General features: G+C 45.3%; 1 protein-coding gene across 2 annotated transcripts; it reads left to right on the top strand.

The window, feature by feature from the left end:
- The first annotated feature begins 9,707 nt into the window (after window positions 1-9,707).
- LOC108930937 (embryonal Fyn-associated substrate-like) lies at window positions 9,708-20,234 on the top strand. 2 transcript variants are annotated; one of them, XM_018746433.2, is made up of 8 exons: window positions 9,708-9,948; window positions 11,334-11,435; window positions 13,250-14,647; window positions 15,155-15,277; window positions 16,217-17,194; window positions 17,341-17,418; window positions 17,566-17,823; window positions 18,290-20,234. In XM_018746433.2, the coding sequence occupies exons 2-8, from the start codon at window positions 11,424-11,426 to the stop codon at window positions 18,470-18,472; spliced, it is 3,030 nt and encodes a 1,009-aa protein (XP_018601949.1). In that variant the 5' UTR covers window positions 9,708-9,948; window positions 11,334-11,423; the 3' UTR covers window positions 18,473-20,234. The 2 variants fall into 2 exon arrangements, with proteins under 2 accessions (XP_018601949.1, XP_018601948.1); XM_018746432.2 differs by having other exon boundaries at window positions 11,331-11,435.
- Window positions 20,235-20,595: the final 361 nt, after the last annotated feature.

Genomic DNA, 20,595 nt, shown 5'->3' with positions numbered 1-20,595 from the left:
GATCCTCCTGATATGCAGTAGAGAGACAATTAAACAAATTCACTTCAGCTCACTTATCCATTGTGGCTAAAAATCTGTGGTCAGGTTACTCTTGGTCTTTTTTTAGCATTGTCTGTGAAAAGTTTAAAAAATTCTTATGATTTATTTAAATAATATTCTATTTAAATGCCAAACTGCAGCAGTTTATTCCCTCATAATCCTGGTAAGAAATGGAATTGGTCACTTTAGTTTTTCTAGGTCAAGACTTGGGATACAGCTGAACTCCAATTGTGCCAAAGCCCTGAGTCAGTTATTTCTTGAATGGTGGTCTTTGGTGTCCTCTAGCAGTAACAGGCAGCAACAGCAGAAAGTGGAGTGAACATTGCTTAAAAATAGGCCATAAAAAGCCAAGGTTCCCAACCCTTAGCTGGGTATATTGAACATAGCAATAACTATTAGTATGGCAGAAAAAAAATGCAAAAATAAAATCTCCACTGATCCAGAGGAACAATCAAATAACCTGGGAATGATGAACTCCAGCAATGACACTGCAGATCATTCTTTCACGCTGTCTTCCTTCTGAGATGGTTGTGGACTCTGACACCAAGAACTCCTGATCCAAGTAAGCTGCTGTGAGCCATCACTTCATGAACTTCAAGAGGGGCATCATGAGAAGGCCATCATCCAAAATAATGAAAGGGAAGGCAGATATACTATAGGACATGATTAATGTAAACACATCTGTAACTGAAGCCCAGAAAGAATCCTTTGAATTCCTTTTTAAATGGTTCAGAAAAGATTTGTACATTGTCAAACATGCAAATGCTACGCATAAGAAAAATAACTCAACTGGAAAGAACTGGAACAATATAAAAGAAAATGGAACTTCGGGCTCTGTGGGTTTGCAGCACAAGAGAACAAGAACATCAAACAAAAAGTAGTGGATATACGCTCTTCGATTCTTCTCAACAACAAAGAGACATCGCCATGAAAATGACATATTTAGGAGAAAATCTATGGAGAACAACAAGAAACTGCACAGCACGATATACATCAAGCTCCACAAGATCATCAGTCTGGGTTTTTGAAGGATTGTCATATCTCTGAAAATCCTGGACTTGTGTTGGATTTAATAGATTATTATGATTGTATTAATGATGGCAGAATTGATCTGTTGAACAATTTTTATAAGACATTTGTCATTCTAAAACATACTTTTATGTCTGAAGAATTATGTTTCTTTGGTTTTGGTAGATCTTTCAGAATTGCTCTCCAGATCCTATACAATAACTGTGATATTGATTCAGTGGAACAACACCTGAGTTTCCAACTAGCAGTGGCATTCAACAAGGGAGTTGAGTTTCTTCCTTTTGTTTTTATTAGTTACTCAAGCAATGCCTATTCACTTGGAGACAGACACGTTTACAGGTACTGAGATACAAGGTAAAAAAAGATGTCAACCCACTGATTATAGTACATGTCACAGACTGAGCTGTGACAGGCAAGTTGGTTCCAAGGAATCAGCAAGATGCCGGCGAAGTACCATCAATGTAACGCTGAACCTTGTTGCTGTTGCCTGTCACATGCATTTTATCTTGTATTGTTAAATTGTTTGTTCTGGTTTCGTATTCCATTTAACACTGTTTGTTGAACTAGATTGGGTGCCGGGAAAGGCCTACCGGTATCTGTCTGGTTGTCATTAACTAATATTTCTTTCATAAAGATATGGCAGGTATATGTAACTGTGTGGAGAGTGAATGTATTTATTGTTTTTAGAAGAACATTTCTGTAGACTTTTCCCTACCATGTAGCTGTCTGGTGTTCTGTTTGTGTTTGGTGCCTTGTGTTGTAAACCCGATGGAGTCAACTATTTGGGGTATATCTAGGGGGGAGTCCTTGGGCACAACCAACTAGGCAGGGGTGTTTTACTGTGTAGTGTGAAATGTTTTTATAAGATGTATGTAGGGATTTTTATAGTAAAAAATGTTTAGTATTGTCTGTATGTTTTAGTATTTATTTTAGATGTAATTTTTGGGGGAAATGTATTTTGAAATAAATTGAGGCTGTTATGGTATAATCAGAGGGCGGAGCTATTGCTATATACGTTTGTATTAGGGCACTAGTGAGGGGATTGATACAAACTTATGTAGTTACTCTCATGCAGTGAATAGGAGAGTGATGCATTAATGTTGATATAAGGGCTAAGCCCATGGCTCATAGGCCTCATGTTCTTTATAACTTTATGTTTGTTTTGTACTTGGTTGAGGGTTTATGTGTTTTGAAGAATACTTTTTAGTAAAGGGAAATAAACCTTTTGGTCCACTATTTCAATTCTCCACTGCTGCTTCCATCCGTCGTCCATACCCTCACAGTACAACTGTTTTTTTTAAAAAAAAGGGAGTACAGAGAGCAGCTCAGTGCCTTAATTGTTTCTTCTTGGGCTCCAGTCTGGTTGTGGGTGGATATTGAAAAAAGTAAATTATTCCCTTTAAAAATACATAATATGGACAATACAGGCGGAGTATCTTGTTAAAAAAAGAAGAACATATATGGGAATTAAGAAAAGTGAAGTCCAGAAGGAGCGTATTCTTTAGAATTTCCCTTTCTTATTAAGATTTTCAATTTCAAATGGAGAAACAGACCGTGTTATCTCAAAAATACGTGCAGCTCTGTAGATAAAGGAGGTCTAAATGTACTTCTATACCTCAAATGTTACATTTTAAAAATAGCCTTAAAATGTTAATTGATTATAAAAGTAATTTTGAAATATTTTGTCCAGTCTTATACTTGAACAAATGGGTTGCATCAGGTTTCCCTTAAAATTCAATTTCAATGTGTGTCCCAAGTAAATTTTTAGATTTTCATAAAAATATCTTGTAAACTTTTATATAAAGCACATCATCTGCCAGCCACACATACAATCTGGAAACAAACAAGATATTACTTATAAAAACAAAACATTCGTTTTAAAAGATGGTACGTGACCATACTGTATTTGTAAGACACACACACACACACACACACACACACACACACACACACACACACTTTCAGAACTGCTTGTCCCATACGGGGTCACGGGGAACCGGAGCCTACCCGGTAACACAGGGCGTAAGGCCGGAGGGGGAGGGGACACACCCAGGACGGGACACCAGTCCGTCGCAAGACACCCCAAGCTGGACTCGACCCCCAGACCCACCAGAGAGCAGGACCGTGGTTCAACCCACTGCGCCACCGCACCCCCTGAATTTGTAAGACAGTCATTCAATAACCAATTTTTTGATTACTCTCAAATCCATCATAAGTATTGGATCCCTGTCACAGTCAAAGAGTTGGGTATTGTCCTGGATGCCATAAAAAAGGTCTCTCCCACCTTATATTAGGAAGTGCAGGTAATACATAAAAAAATCTATCATGTACCATGGAACAATTTTCACATTTCTGTGCCCTCTTCAGGTTATTATGTAAGGAAAATACCATTCTGTGGTGTAATTCACAAAGGTATTTAATATGACTATTAAACAACTAAATGAATGGTGACACAGCAAGTAGCACTGCTGACTCACAGCACCTGGGTGGTGTAAGAGAACGTGAGTTCGAACCCTGCTCAGTCTGTGTGAAGTTTGCATATTGGTCAAATGTCTGTGTGGGCCTCTTCTGGGTGCTCTGGTTTCCTCCCACAGTCCAAAGAGATGCTGTTCAGGTGTACCCATAGTGTGTGAGTGACAGAGTGTGTTTGTGATCCACTGATGCATGGATGAGTGACCCATTGTAAGTAGTGTATCTAGCAGTGTAAGTCACCGTGGTGAAGAAGGTGTAATGGCTGATAACACTACATGGAGTTCATTGGAAGTCACTTTGGCAAAAGGTGTCTGCTAAATAAATAAATGTAATCATACATACTGAAACAAGGATGGGGATACCCACCCACCCTTTACATAAGCTTTCCTTTTAAAATTATCCACTTTTATATACCCTACAAAGCAACTGTTAGCCAATCTATAAACAGTTTTAGATGATTGACGTGAATTTTCTTTTCAACGACAAGAAAAATTTCTGGGCAGAGGCAGAATTCTGGGAGACTCTCAGAACTTTTGGGAGACTTGAGATGCCTGTAGAATTTCCTCATGGATCTCCTGTTCTAAAAATAAATATGTAGGAAATATCCAAGGATGTTTTCAGATTACACCATGCAACAAAATTTTTTAAAGCTTAATTATGTACATTTTTGCATTGATTATAATGAGTTAAAATTTATTGATTACAAAAATACCACTAATTCTTCCAGTGTCAGTTTTAGTTTGATACTTTACATCCATTGGAAAATTCTAGAAATCACCAGAACACTATAAAGTAACAAAACATTTTAGAAAGCATCAGATCCTGAAAGGTACTGGAATATCTGGTGCTTGGAACCCATTGCCAAAATGTGTCAAAATTTGTTAATTTCAAGAATGTGTAATATTTTTCTAAAAACTGACATATAGTATGAACTAATGTCAGAAGTATGTTCACTCACACACACAGACACCTGAACTGCTTGTCCCATACAGGGTTGCAGGGAACCAGAGCCTAACCCAGCAACTCAGGGCATAGGGCTGGAGGGGACGCACCCAGGACAGGACACTAGTCCGTCACAAGGCACCCCAAGGGGGACTCAAACCCCAGACCCACCGGAAAGCAGGACCCGGTCCAACCCACTGCACCACCGCACCACTGCACCCCCCAGCAAAGTATGTTTAATCTAACAAAACTAAATGGAAAATAAAAAAAGTCAACACTTTAAAATTCTTGTTACATAGTGGTATTCGCACCCCTCTCCCCCAATCAAGTTGGCCACGTCAAGTTTGTAAGGTATCTGTGAGCTATAAAGAAATTTCTGGATGTAGCCCTGAATTATAAGATCCTTTGGGAATTTTATGTTCTCCTAAGATTGTCATGATCGACACAATCACCACAGCCATGGATTCCCCACTTTCAAGTCTTCGCCAGCTGGCAGAAGACCGGACGCTTTTCGGGACAGCTATCCGTAGAGTCGCCGTGAGTCGACACCGATTCGACGGCACCTAACAACAACAACAAGATTGTCATGCTGGTTCTGATCTGCATCTTCAAGTGAAACTCTATCTTTTGCAATTTTTTCATGACTATGTAACATGTCACATGTATCATAGGCACAAACTCCAGCAACAGTCCCTTTGCCTCAGGACACCTTTCGAGCCAATATAGTTTGGTTACACCGGTATCTTGGTAACCTCTATGGCTGTAGGGGGTTACACAAATGTTATGATACATGGGCAACATGACTCACGAATGTAATTCCATATCTTGCATCTCGGTCCAGGCCCCTATAATGCTACCCAGTGTTTACATGACCTTCCACTCCTGACTATGTCAATGGTTCCATTTTTGTTCCATCCGTCAGAATGCGGCATCTATTCAGACCTGCCATTCTCCATTACCACAGCCTTTCTGTAACTCTGCTTTGTTTGCACTTCTCCATGAGCAAGGTAATTCCCATGGTGTGGGTGTGCTGACTCTGTCCACCCCTGTTGTACAAAGACTCCATGATGCCATTCATGTTTTTCCATAACAGCTACCCAGTCTTCACCACCATGTGTTTTAAATGTAAAAGTCTCCCATTGTCTCTCACACCTCTGTTGACTTTTCTGTTCATCTTATGGATACCTGCATGGCCCTGGGCTTCAGATCTGCAAACACAATATCAACATATGTCACATTGACAGCTTGTAGAAAATAACAAAGGCCCTGCAGTCATGTTATGTTTTCGATGTCGTGTGGCAAACCAAAGATATAAATCTGGTGAGAGCAGGCAGTGTCAGCCAGATTGGTCAAGCGAGCCTTGGACCCGTTCTCCTGACTTGGTTCTTCATGATCTTCATAAGGATGCAAACGTTGACTCTTTTGGTAAGTTTTGGTGCTTATTTCTAACAATTTCATTACCATTGTGAAGTTTCAGTCTGACTTTCACTCGTCTATCTATCTATCTGTTTCTTTAAGTGTTATTTCTTGAGGGCTGCCACACAACATTTCATTATATAGTAATGCATACAACGACATTAAAGTATCTCATCTTATCTCACCTCATTTTATCATCAATTCTTTCATCATTCTGCAGTGTTTAAGCGGTAGCTGGTAGTGCAGTGCTTTGAGGTGCTGCCTTTGGATTGAGAGGTTGGTGGTTCTAATCTCACCAACAGCTATAGTACCCTTGAGTAAGGTACTTAGCCTAAATTGCTCTGGTAAAGTTACCTAGCTGTATAAATTGGTAAATAATTGTTAGTAGGTAAACACTGTAAGTCACTTACGAGAAATGTACCAGTTGAGAGTTTGCCCAGCTAGCTTTCATCATATTTATTACATCCATTCATTTAGCAGACACTTTTCTCCAAACTGACTTACAATGTTAAGGTTACAATTATTTACCTATTTATACAGCTGGGTAATTTTACTGGGGCAATTTGGGGTAGATACCTTGTTCAATGGTACTATATCCAGAGGTGGTGATCAGACCTGCAACCTTAGGGGCCAAAGGCAACAGCGCTAACCATTACATTACCAGCTGTCCCTATTATTACCTACTTGGATATGAATTCCATGATACATAAATTCATTCCTGCTCCATTGACCCTAAAGAATAGTTATGTTTATAGCTAGGAGTTGACAGTGCCGGTGAGAAGCGTGTTGTGTAATATCACTCTAGTCTCCTGTCCTTGATCTAAAGGGTTATAACACAATGATTGGACACTTGTCCATATATTTGTCTTGCAGAGTTTCCTGCTGTGCACCAGCCAGGTGGTATCTGTTTACCTGTCTAGGACACTGAAACAGAATGCCGAGGAGTCTCCCTCCCCAACCAAGGACAGCAACTCCACTTCCACTAGTTTCTCTATGGAGTCTCCCTCCCCAACCAAGGACAGCAACTCCACTTCCACTAGTTTCTCTATGGAGTCTCCCTCCCCAACCAAGGACAGCAACTCCACTTCCACCAGTTTCTCTATGGAGTCTCCCTCCCCAACCAAGGAGAGTGACTGTAATTCCAAAAGTTTCTTGTTACTCCTGACTAAGTGTATCAAGTTCCCCAGAGTGACCGGTGTGCTGAGAGACATAGGGAATCGTTCTTCTTCACCATGGGAATATGCGTAAGTTCTTCTTCCATTTATGTTTCACATCGCTTTGTAATGGGCAGCATGAAGGTGCAGCACTTGAGCCGTTCAGGCGTAGGTTTGAATCCGGTTCGGTCCGGGTGGAGTTAGCATGTTCTCTCTGTGTCTGCATGGGTTTCTTCCCACACTCCAAAGACATGCAGTTCAGGTGGATTGGTGATGCCAAAATTGCACTTGTGTGTGTGTGTGTGTGTGTGTGTGTGTGTGTGATTGAAACTTTTGCCCAAGCTGGATTAAAATGATAGAAACACTACACTGTTACTTACAACATTTACATTTATTATTGCTATATATTACAAGTATCTACACCTCCACGCAACAGAGCATTGTAACGCACAAACTCATACACTATGGGCAATTTAGAGTCGCACGAAATGTCTAACTAAACGCAGCTGTCCCTTTTATGTTTTGTAGGAGGTACAGCAATGAGGACATGGTCAATGGATGGTTCATAGAGCAAGCCCAGTGCAAGACAAAACATTGCAATAGCCAATACAATTCCGTCCCCTTAAACTACGAGTTCCCCGTTGTCTTCCGCCGACAGGATCGCATGGAACTGGTGATGATCACTCTCACCGCAGGCTGCACTTGTGTACGCAGGAAAGAGCAGCACTGAACATCTGCACGCACTAAATACATCAGCTCACCCACAAAAAAAGAAGAATAATTCTCCATTACTGCCCTCTCAGACTGACCACAAAGCAGTTCCATTTCAAAGAGCATTTCACATATCATCGAACACCTTCATAGATACCCATTTATTCATTTAGCTGATGCTTTTCTCCAAAGCACCTTACCATGTTAAAGTACTTAATGATTATATACCCATTTGTACAGCTGAGTACTTTTAGTGGAGCAATTTTAGAGTAAATACCTCACTCAAGGGTACTACAACGGGAGCTGAGAATCAAACCAATGACTTTTGGGTTCAACGGTAGTAGCTCTTACCGCTATGTTCCTAGGTGTCCCTGTTTGTACATAGAGTTGGTATGGAGCTTTATTGTTCATAATTATAGTCAGGTCACAGTCATAAAAGTGCTGAGGATCTTTGCGTGGCTTCATTAAGTCCACACAGCAGGTCAGAGCACTTACGTGGACCAGAGCTGAACCCCTTTATTCAGCAGGTCACTAAAAATCAGTTATTTGGTCCGGAGCTCATGGTTACGACGTTAGACCCCCTCCCCAAGGAACTTTGACCCAGGATCATACACAAAATTGAACACCAGCTGGTACTCAATGTGATCCGTCAACAAGAGTAAGACCTCAGAAAGGACACAAATTATTTTTAAAGCTGCCAACTTTGGTTCATGTGAAATTCTAAAGTCAGAACTGAAAAATCTGTAGTATTTAAGGACCTATGAACTAACAAGAAAAATCCTGCCGATAATCCTGTAATGTAAATGTAAAGTATTATTATTATTATTATTATTATTATTGTTGTTGTTGTTGTTGTTGTACATACCAGTTAAATGCTACCAGTAATGTCAACTATAGATAGAAAATTTATTTAAGGAAGATAACAATTTAGTGGATATGTTAAACATGATCGCCGTTTGCATTGTTTATATTCAAGACTCTTTCACAATGTTTAGTGTTTTTAGGAAATTTGTCTCTGCTCCCAGAAGACAATAAAATTTATACGCTGACAGCTGGATGACAGTGTTTCTTCTCAGAATTTAGAGGGAAAGTTTCAGAGTTCTAATTAATATTCAACATGCTGGTGACTTAAGCGGCAGGACGAGGATTTAAATTATAATATGTAAATAAATAAAATAAATGGTTTAGATAAATGCTCTTGTTATCATGTATTAATTAATGTAACTTAATGTTTTCATAATTTTAAATCATTGACTCTGAAATCTCCTGCACAACATCATTGATTGACACAACTAGAACAAACGAGGGTTTTTGTCTGACACTTCTTTTATAACAACTAAAGGTCCTTCAAAATATCATTTAAAATATTAAAACAGATCATCATGTGAAATAAAAAGAAACTACGCTTTGAATCAATTCAACATCTGGTGGTGGTTGGTTGGTTTTATTGACAAAACATATATATATTTGAACGTAAATCTATCATGTGCATATACTGCACTACGAAATGCTGCGCTACAAAATATAACGAAATTTAACTAACTAAATATACTTGTCTACCCGAAAAAATCGGTACGTAGCCAAACACTGAGATGTTTGAGTTGGGATGTCGAGCCGTTTTTCTAGGGATGAAATATGGCGGACAGCAGCTACCGTAATGTGTCGTAAATTGCGAACAATAGATTATAGCTGAACACGGTTTTCTTCCATTAAGAAAATATTTCCATATGAAAATGCTTACGCGATGTAGTGTCTATTTATTTTTCAAGACAAAAAACGGCGATGTTCATTTAACAGAGGTTGCTGTCAATAACTCGGATCTTTTTCTGACGGCGCTCTCTCAAACCCTCTCGCTTAGTCTGCAGATAGGCGCTCAGATCCCCGGAGCATCACTTGCAGTCGTGGGCCCAGAAGAGACAGGATAAAAGTGATGCTCCCGCGATCCGAGTTTTACGGTAGCGCCATCTCTCGAGTACCATATGCGCGTTCACTCGACTGTAACCCTACACCGAGTCTCCGGCAGCAGAGAGGCGCAGGGCGAAGCCTGGCGGACAACAAAAAGCGGGCGAGAAAGAAAGAGCGAGAGCAGCAACCATGGCTGCTTTCCTTGGGACTCGCGGGGAAAACTGGCGTCGTGTCTTTCCCGCGTGGCTCAGCTGCTGACACGTCTTCTTTTTACACAACGGTAGGCAGATAATAATTAATTTAGTATATTTATTTTACTTTTTTCCCAGCGAAAAGGTCCATAAAAACCGGGATCGCTCTAGAGACCCCCCCCCCTCCTTTTGTGTGCTTGGACCTCGGAGGTCGTCCGATTTTATTGACGAATAACGCGACCGTGTTTGTGAATCTCGTGCCACGAGGATGGAGACGGTTCGGAGCGCGGCGGGTCCGCGGAAACCGCGAGCGAACTTCTCGCGTGCCGCGCGCTGCGCTCGCGCGCTCTGGCGCAAGTCTGCGGACGTGGCTAGGGTGGCTCGTGCGCGGCTCGGTGCCCAGGAGGTCCGATCGCAAGCGGCAAGGCGCGCGGCTGCACGTACCGAACAGGCGCCGAGAAGCCTCGGTCGGTGCCGCCGATGATGATGGTCACTCCGCGCGCGGCCGCTGCACGCACCGCAGAAGAAGGACACTTGACTTGGCTCGGTGGGACTCGAGGAGGTCCAGCAGCTCCATGGGCCATAGATGATAGAAATAAAACGACGCGTTTCTGGAATCATTCTGCGCACAACCGGCTCCTTCCTTCCACCACTGACGACTGTCCTTCACGGTCGCTGGCGGGCTGTAGCGTGCGAGAAAACCGGCGGCGTTGCCAGCTCGGCGCTAAATTGAAGCGTGATTCCGAAAAGCGCGAATTGTTTACAGATGAGCGCGAGCGAGCGCGCGCGCGCCCCTGTGGGCTTACCGGGCTCGCGCGGCGCTCCCTCGATTTACCGGCCCGTTTCGCAGCGAGAACCTCAGCGATCAGCGGCACCGCGAGAAGAAGAGTCTCCACACCGTGTGGGCTTTCCACTCGTGTCTTTCTGGGCTCATCGGCCGGGGCAAAATGTATCACTGTTGTTGCTGCTCTGGGTGCTCAAGGGGAAGAGTTTGCGTTGTTACTCTTTTTATTAATTTGTTTTATTATCATGATTTCATGTGTCATATCATGTGTTAAAACTGCTGCATATCCTGGATGCAGTTTTACTCTTTTTCTCGAGGTGTGTCTCAGTAAATTCCCACGTCTCAGATTAACAGGTAAAACAAGTTTGAGGCTCTGGACTCAAGTTTGGACTGGTACTTGTTCTTAAGTCCCTCACTGTCACATGAAATGTCATCTTTCATGGCTGGTCTGCGTTTAACTGAGCCTATGAGCGGCTCACAGTTAAGTTTTTTGTTTTTTTTTTTTTTTTTTTTGGGTACTGTTTTCACTTAACACATGTCCCTCATTACTGTGACTGTCCTGCCAAAATAAATCCATAAAACACACACAGGGCTGTCAGCTGTGTGTCGAAGTTGGAACGTGTACTTTGTAGCTGCACCGAGCCCTTTGACTGTGTGAAGTGCGAGTAAAACATGTTTCCCGTACAGCAGGAGGACACCATGGTGTTTGGATAAACTACACATAAGAGCCAGTGCAACGCAAGCGACGGCAGACATACCGTGGTGCGGGGACGGCGAACGATGGCCTTGTCGGTGAGTGCGTCATGTGTTCTCCCTTCCCTGCTTTTCCTCATCTATGGAATCAGTGGTTTCCTTTTCATTTTATTAGTGCCAGACAGTGCAAAAGAAGGGCACAGAAGATTCTAGAACACTCACACACCACGGACTGTTTGCTCCCACTGGATATAGAGTCCGGAAACCCACGAGGCACAGAAACGGTTAATTTCCTCCCGCAATCAGACTATGAACAATAAAGGATCACTCAGAGATGTACTGCTTTATTATAAGCAGTATTTTGCCTGCATTTAACACTTGAAGCTCAGATCACATTTACATTATATTTATTCATTTAGCTGATACTTTCCTCCAAAGTGACTTATACTGTTAAGCTACTTAGTTATTTACCACTTATACAGATGGGTATTTTTACCGGAGTAATTTAGAGTAAGTACCTCACTCAAGGCTACTGTAGCTGGAGGTGGGAATCAAACCTGCAACCTTTGGGTCCAAAGGCAGCAGCTCTAACCACTACACTGCCACCTTCATAATGTATGAATTATGTTTACTGTGTAATGTGGCACTACGTCGATTTGCCAAATCCTAAACCCTCACAAAATGCATTTTGATGCTCCTGGATACATGTGTGTAACGAAGGGGCTATAAACATGAACGCGCTGCGGTGGGTAGCTCCATCTGGGTTGCACCCTTGGCAACTAACACTCGCAGTGAGCATTAGCCGCTTGCTTTGGGGTTTATTAGCATTCGGTTCCCTGAAAACAGCTCTGCCATCGTCATAACGTCGCCGATGAGCGCGATCCAAAGCCGTGTGGTTAATGAGAGGGCCGCTGGCGCACGAGCCAACAACTGTCCCCATCTCCTGTCTTTGGCCCTGGGGGTGGGGATTGGCCAGAGGGCTCAGCTTGTCCAAGTCAAGTCTCTTCCCTCGGGGGTCTAGGAGAGAAAGAAAGAAAGAAAGGGATGGGTGAGGACTGACAATAGGACCTTCAAAGGGGGACAGATGTGGCCCCTGTCTGTGTTTCTGTCTCTCTCTCTCCTAATCTCATCTGCCAGTTCAGCCCCTTTCTCCCTGTAGCGCAGTGTCACTCTCCTTTAACGTCCATGTAAATTAATAATGTTTACCACGTACACTCCGGCACTGGTGTGATGTCTGCGCTGTTTCTGTTTCGCATCTTCCTTCTGCCCCGTTCCCCCGAACTCCGTGCGTCGTAGATCCGCCATCGTGGCCTAGCCAAGATACTCGTGTCCCAGTTCATGTGTTCCTACACTGTGCTGCTCTGCTATCGTCACCGATCCCCCCCCCCGCCCCCCTTCTAAGTGCAGTGTTTAAATACACTCCATTGGTACATATTCTACTGCCCCTCCTTCTCACCCTCTGGCCTCATTCTTTCTTTGACACTGAAGAGCCTCAAACAGGGAGGACAAGAAGACTCTTTCCTGCCAGTGTCACTGTGTGTGTGTGAGTGAGAGTGAGAGAGAGAGAGAGAAAGAGAATTAAGACCAGGTGTCCTTCTTTCCAACTCTTACTATTTTTTTTTTTTTTTTGTTTTGCTTAGGCAAAACAATCGTGCACTGGCAGCTTCTTCATTAACATTTTGAAAGTGAGAGTAAATCAGTAAGAATAGTAATAAGGATAATATCCATAATGATCCTCATTGAGATATTGCTAAAAATGTGAATTTTTGTCAAACAATTTGTAGTTTGTAGCCTGCAGCAGATGGTGAATAATCTCCATGTAGCCCAAGGGGGGAAAAAAGAGGATGCTTCTGTCCTGCAGAAGGCGATCACCATCCCCCTCCCCTCCCCATGTGTCTCTCCCTCACCCCCAGACGGCCCTGGCAAAGGCGCTTTTTGACAATGCGGCGGAGAGCCCGGAGGAGCTGGCGTTTCGCAAGGGGGACATCCTGATGGTGCTGGACCAAGAGGGAGGGGGTCCCGGCTGGTGGCTGTGTTCTCTGCACGGCAGGCAGGGCATAGCCCCAGCCAACAGGCTCCGCCTCCTCAATACCACTCAACCCTCCCCCGCTATGACGGCTGACTCCGCGGCGACCCAGCCCCGCACCGAAGACTCCGTGTACCTTTCCCCTGCTCCGCACCCTCGACCTGCCCAGGCGAAAGCTGCCAGGGGGCCCGGGGGCGGCGACGAAAGCGTGTACCTGTCACCATCTCCGCGGGGAGCCACGGTGGTGACAGCTCTGTGCCGCGGTGACGGGCGTCCCCGGTCACGCTCCAGCTCCGGGTCCCGTCCCCGGCCCGACTGGGACGCGTGCACAACGGGAAGAGCCCGTTCCCCCTCCTTGCGGGGACGGGGCTCAGAATCAGGAAGTGCCAAACATCAAACCCTCTACCAGACCCCCACGGCTCACAGGCTGCAAGGGGGTTCTGCACCGGAGGCGGTGTATCTCAGCCCCTGCGGAGTGCCCAGGGTTGCTGCGGACAGCCTTGGACCCCCAGAGTCAGGAGGGGCAGAGGCTGCCTACCTTGTCCCGCGCGAAGCGGCAGTAGCAGTGGGGAATTCTGAGGGCTGCTACTTGCTTCCACGAGCGGGTGCGCAACCCAGCGAAGAAGTGTATCAGACCCCCACGGGTGGGACAGCGGCAGACCCTGTCCAAGGTGGCCTTGCCAGGGGGGACAGTGGCCAGCTCCCGTTCTCCAATGGCACCAATCTCAACTCTCAGACCAAAGTACCACAGGAGATAGCTGCATTGTATCAGACCCCCACCGTTTCAGGGATGCTTCCTGTGGCTCCACAAAGTGGTCTCAAACTGCCTGGGGAAAATATGGTTCCCGTGTCCTGTTCGGCATCTCATAAACACATATCTTGTCCCACTGAGGGGTCCCCAAGGGTCTTGGCCAAAATAGCTGGTAGTCAGGGTATCCCCTCCACCCCTCCCAGTGCCCGGGGCAGGCTGCCCCAAGGCCATCCAAGGAATTCTCCCATCTTAGGTAGGGCAGGCAGTGCCAGAGTCCAGGGCTCTCCCAGCTTCGCCCGGAAACCACCGCCTCCTGCTCCCCCAGTGAGAGGCGTTACCAAAAAGGAGAAACCTGCGGCACAACAGGGATCGCAGGTGGATGGCCAGCAGGGGTCATCCCCAAACAAAGCAGAGGGTCCCAAGGATGGAACTGCAAAGGACGAGGAGAATGTGAAAAAGAGAGATGTAAAAATTAAGAGGGATCAGGAGGAAGGGGAGTATGAGGAACCAGATGATGAGAACCTCCGCAACCAGGTAAGATACAGTAAGGAGGAGAAAGAAATATGAGCCAGGCGGATGGAGACGGTAAAATGCACTTATTTATATCCGGAAAAGGCTTAATGTCAGATGAGAAGGGAGAATTAGTTTAGAAGGCCCTAATGCCAGCGATCCAGCGAGGTGTCATCGTTACACAAGTTGGTCTCTTCTACCATTTTTTTTCTCTGCTTGGATTTAATGGGCCTGGAATTACAAGATTTGATGATGACTATGAGTAATGCAAGTGGAGATTTGTTACATCTGTCCCTCACATCCATCAGCAAAACTAAAAAGCAAAAAGCATTCATTTCGCTGCTTTTTGGTAACCAGGCTGTGGCTCTTGTCTGGAAAACGGATGCTGCTCTAGTATTTACCTCTGTCTCATTCGCTGGCGAATGCAACATTTCAAATGTCGAAGATGGAATTAGAACAACAGCAGCAAAGTGGTTTTGGTTCCCTTTGCTTTTCAGCATTTGTCAATTCTCAATGTTTTTTGTTTGCCAGGTGTATGACACTCCGCCTACCAACAGGTGGCAGCATACAGTTCAGCCCTTATTCCGCGACAACGACGACAGTATCTACAATACCCCACGCACCCATCCCCCACACAACGACCAAGGGTCAGAGGTCAGTCTAGCCAAATGCCATTTGTCGTTACCATAGCTCTGTGCTCCCAAGTCGCCTGCATGGCATGTTCATCTGTTTCTGTCCCTCCTCTTGTCTCTCGTTGACTCCCCCCCACCCGCGCTGTTGGGCATCCGTCTGCAGTCGTGTTGAAAAAGACTCCCGGCATCGGCATTTGGCCTTGATTAATACTGATGCATTCCAGTAAAAACATCATACTCCGGTCCTGCTGCGATTCGCTGGAATGCAAAATGCATCATTACATTTTTTCGCTTAGCTTCATAGCAACTCGCAGTGGAAACTATATTGTATATACTAGTCCATACACCTTATTCACCAAGGTGACTCTCACTGCTAGATACACTACTTACAATGGATCACTCATCTATATATCAGTGAAACACACTCTCTCTGAGACACTTGCACGCTATGGGGAAACCGGAACAGCATATCTTTAGACTGTGGGAGGAAATGCATGCAGACAACATGCAAACTCCACACAGACTGAGCAGGGATCAAACCCACGTTCTCTCGCACTACCAAGGCACCATGAGACAGCAGCACTACTCGCTGTGCCACCATGCCAGCACATCATATTTACTCATTTACCTGATGCTTTTCTCTGAAACAACTTATAACGTTAAGCTATTGACAACAATTTACCCGTTTGTGCAGCTGGGAAATTTTTACTCTACCAGTTTAGGGCAAGTACCTTGCTCAAGGGTACTAATAGCAGAAGGTGGGAGAAGAGCCTGGGTGCTTCAGGTCTGAAGGCAGCAGCTCTAACCACTGTGAGACCCACTTGAAATGGCAAAACCCACTTTAATGTGGAAGAATAGTCTAATACTTTAAAAGGTCATCAAAACTAATGATTTCTGTACATCACACCAGTCAAAATGTAAACCTTGAAATGATCTGCACTTTCCTCCCATCTTCTTCCAGGTATACGACGTTCCCACCCTCACTTTGACATCAGTTGCCCAGCAGCAGACTTACAATGTCCCAGCAGGCATTGCAAGGACCGCAGAGGCCGAGGATGATGTCTACAGTGTCCCTACCCTCCCGGGCCTGTCAGCGGTGCCAGATGATGTCCCTGACGGCGCTGGATTTGAAGCGAATCAGCGTGAGGTTTACCGTGTGCCAGCGACTGGAAAGCGAGGACCGGCGGATCAAACAGATGGCGCTCTGCGTCCAGAGGATGGCGGTGAGGGGTCGGACCGCGAATGTGGTATCTATGACATGCCTGCACTGAGTGTGGATGCTTCCCTGTCCTCCACCCGTCGATCTTCTGTGTCCAGCACTGGTTCTGGAGACCTTCATTGGAAAACCTCGCTCAGCAACCTCATCCAGGCGACCCTGAATTCTGCTTCTGCTTCAGCTTCCTCATCCCCACGGGATTTGGCTGCCTCCTTGACAGAAATCCTCTCTGTTTGGAAGGGTTATCAAGCAACAGAAGCACCTCCGCCCATTTTGCAAGCATGGTCCCGAATGTCAGACCTGCTTCCTGCACTTTCTGCCTGCGGCTCAGCCCCTCCATCTGAGTCGCTGCTCTCACTGGTCCAGCGGGTACTCGAGGATGCAGCCTCACTCCTACAAAGCCACGGTCTCCCTCCGTCAGGCAGGCCCCGCCTACTTTCCCAGGAATCCCTGTCCCGGAGACCATTGCCAGCACTTCCAGTGGCTGAAGTAAAACCCCTAAACGTGGGAATGGGTAGCCGCAAAGGCAGCTGGATTCAAGAGAGACCTTTGCCCCCTCCGCCCCCTCCCTCTTTTCCCTTGCCCCCTGTGCCCCCCCCTCAACCCAACAACGATGGACAAGATGAAGGGGAGGAGCTGGGAAATGAGTATGCAGGGATTGGTCTACCTGTGGCCCCACCAACCATTCCCATGGGAGACAGTGGAGGATATGTGAAACTGCAGGTCAGCGTCATGCGTGTTTCTGTTGGTCTCCATGTCTGTTTCCCTGTGTCTTTTCCTCGAAACGACTGATGTGAATCAGTGTAACATCTCCTTTGGCCATGTCCATGATGGTAATCCATTTCTGATTTCCTGGTGTTACCAACCAGGGCAAGCCTGATCCTCCAGCGTTCATACAGACAGAGAACAGCCATGCCACACCTGACCCCCCTGTGGCAGAACAGAGGGTAAGCTGACCCCCTCCCACATCCTCAGCTGGCTGCAGTGTGTGAACCACCTTCTCCCTGCTCCACATGCAGCCAGCCACTAATATTTATTCAGTGTAGTCATACCTTTAGCGGTCAAAGACATGTTGTTTTTTTTCTGTCCTCCAGTCAAGCCCCTCCCCCCCTCTCCCGGTCTCACTCTCTCTGGAAGATTCGGAGTTGCTGTCCTTCTACTCTTCCCAAAGCCTCTCCCACCTGTCCTGCCTGGCTGACTCCATAGACGCCCTCTTCACCAGTGTGCAGGGGAACCAGCCGCCCCGCATATTTGTGTCCCGAGGGAAGAGTTTGATTGTGACAGCCCATAAGTTGGTCTTTATCGGGGACACACTTTCACGCCTGCTTACCTCTCCGGACCTTAGGGCAAAGGTAAACTTATACATTTCTGCTAAAGTAGATTAGAATAAGGAACATTGAGGGTTTATAAATTACATTTGACAATGACAAGTATGTGTGAGGGTATTCTGTATACACATATGTATTATATATGCATATACACAAAAGGGGTGGTGTGTGTGTGTGTGTGTGTGTGTGTGTGTGTGTGTTGCCCTTAGGTGCAAAGGCAGTGGCTCTAACCACTACGCTACCAGTATTTAGGATCATAAATAGGTGCAGCTGGTAGTTTAGTGGTTAGAACTACTACTTTTGCATCCAAAAATTGCAGATTCCCACCTCGTGCTGCAGTACCCTTGAGCAACATACTAAGTTATTCCAGGGAAATTTACTCAGTTGTATTAATGTTAATTATTGCTTTGGAGAAAAACATCAGCTACATACATTTCAAAAAAGTTATGAGAACATTCCACATGTACATTTTGTAAATCTTTCTCTGCAGGTCACTACGTCAGGAGGGCGACTCTGTCAGGCCTTGAAGGCCGTTGTCGTAGCAACCAAGGGGGCAGCTCAGAATTACCCATCTGTGTCTGCCACACAAGAGATGGTGGATCGGGTAGCAGAGCTATCCCAGCATGCAGCTGGCTTCTCAGGGCTGTTGCAAAGGCTGGCAGAAATATCCTGATGTTTTATCCTTTCCGTTTCCTTTTGAAATGCTTGGTTTGTGTTAATGTATTTTTAATCGACTGCTGTTGGCAACTGAAAGGAATGGGGCCGTACCTCTAGCCTTTGTCATCACGTGGCAGACGAGCGCAAGAAACACACCGCTACGTGTGTACTCTGTCCCTGAGCTAACACGCTTCTGTGGCTAGACTGTTCCCCATTGTGTCGAATTGAGGCGTGTGCAACGTCCCAGTGACAAGAACTAATGTTGCTTAATTTATTGAAGGCTGTTCCTCAATGTTAATACTTTTGTCTGTATTGTTTTACTGCAGTCTGTAGTGTGTGCGAGTCCAGTCCTTTCTCTTTCCACACCTTTCTGTTCACCTTGCCTACGTGTGTGTGTGGGTGTGGGTAGTCGCACATGTCCCTTTCCTCACCTCAGTTGATTTCACCTGCCTTATTTAAAGTGGTGCTGAAGAGAGGGTGCTCTCTAAACTGGGAGGGGCATGAGAATGACACTAGGTACTGCTATTAGATTTGTGTTGCCTTCAGTATGAAATTCCTGCACAGCTGGCCATTCCTCTAATGTTTCTCTGTGTGGCTGTTTCGGGGGGGGGGGGGGTTGTAAAGGAATGCGAACCACAACGAGAGAGATTATTCTTCCATGCTGACAAAGTGTGTGTGCGCACATGCATGTGACATATGGAATGGTACAGTGAGACTGAAAGACACAGGAGTCATGGATGCCTTTCCCATGCTAGTGGCACCCTGATAAAACCTGTCTGTTGGCACTTATGTAGTCCTTCCTTACCTCTTCATTCTGCCACACACAGGGAAACACTACCACTCCCCTTTCCTTTTCAGTTTCTTATGCAATTCCCCCTTCAGTGTCTGCTTCCCATGTAGACAGACAATAACATTTCATCTCTCTCTCTCTCTCACACACACACACACAAAAACATGCAGTAACATGCCTGGACACGGACTGACTTCCCCACCACGGAAACTAGCTGCCGCTAAACATGCGGGCTAGTTAACGGCTTTCACATCCTCTTGTGGATGAAGCACAGTCAGCTCGCATGCACCAGCGCTGACCTCCCCCGTACTCTCTTATCTCCTCTCAGTCCCAGGGTCAGGCCTGCTTCCTGTGCCGTCGCCCTCTCGAGTTCCAATCCTCCTCCTTTAACTTGCCTTCTCCTCACACGCCCGAGACTAGGGGCTGAAGCCTGCTGTGTCCTATGGATGTTTGCGCATTTCATAGGTGCCAAAACCAGAGGCTGGCCTGTGGAGGATGTGCCCTCTGCTTTGCTCTGCAGCGCCACCTAGCAAAGACAAGCAAAGGACAAGGCTGAGGCCTGCCGCTGGGGCCGTGCTGCCGACCTCTCAGTTCGTCGCCTTCGCGTTCCTGCTCTTTTCCGCCGACCGGACAGCCTTAAAAACACCCTTCCTTCTTCCTTCCCGTAACAACGTTCTTCTGACTCTGCACGTCTCAACTTTTTCAAATATGCACATATAACCAGGGATAGTAATGCAATGAATTTAATAGCACAGCAATTAAAGTGATTTAAAGAAAAAAGTTACAGTGCGAGTGCTGTAGCTTGTTTTCTACCAGAATGTATTTTTGAACAGTTCTTATTTTCCATTCTGATTGATTTTGACATCGTATTTAAAGTGGTTTGGGGTGAATAAGTGTGTGTGGAGCACAGGGTTTGTACACAGGTGCGTGCTAAAAGTGCCCGTGGCTTGGTTTTTGTACAACAATACATTCTCTTGTTTTTAACTAAGGCCTTGGAGTCAGTGTCATTTACTCGGAGACACACACCTACCTGTGTACCAGTAAAATGCAGCTATTTCCAAGTTTGCACGCTGCAATATATTCTAAAGTGTAATGAAGACATTTTAAAATAGTGCAACTGTTCACTGAGGCCATTTCTTTCAGGTACCCACTTCAAAGTACAGTTCAGCCATGTCAAGAAAACAGGTAAATGTGGTATTCTGACATTACTGCATCGTGGTCCGTCAACTCAGTGACAATTTCACGTGCTACAACTAGAAACAACTGAGATATTCAAACTCTTTTTTCGAACCGAATACTCTTTGTGTCTCACACCACAATTTGCATTTCAGTTATGAAATGAGAGCAGC

Source organism: Scleropages formosus, chromosome 11, assembly GCF_900964775.1.
Source record: "Scleropages formosus chromosome 11, fSclFor1.1, whole genome shotgun sequence".
NCBI lineage: Eukaryota > Metazoa > Chordata > Actinopteri > Osteoglossiformes > Osteoglossidae > Scleropages > Scleropages formosus.
The sequence above is the reverse complement of the archived record's forward strand: the minus strand, read 5'-3'. Positions and strand labels throughout refer to the sequence as shown.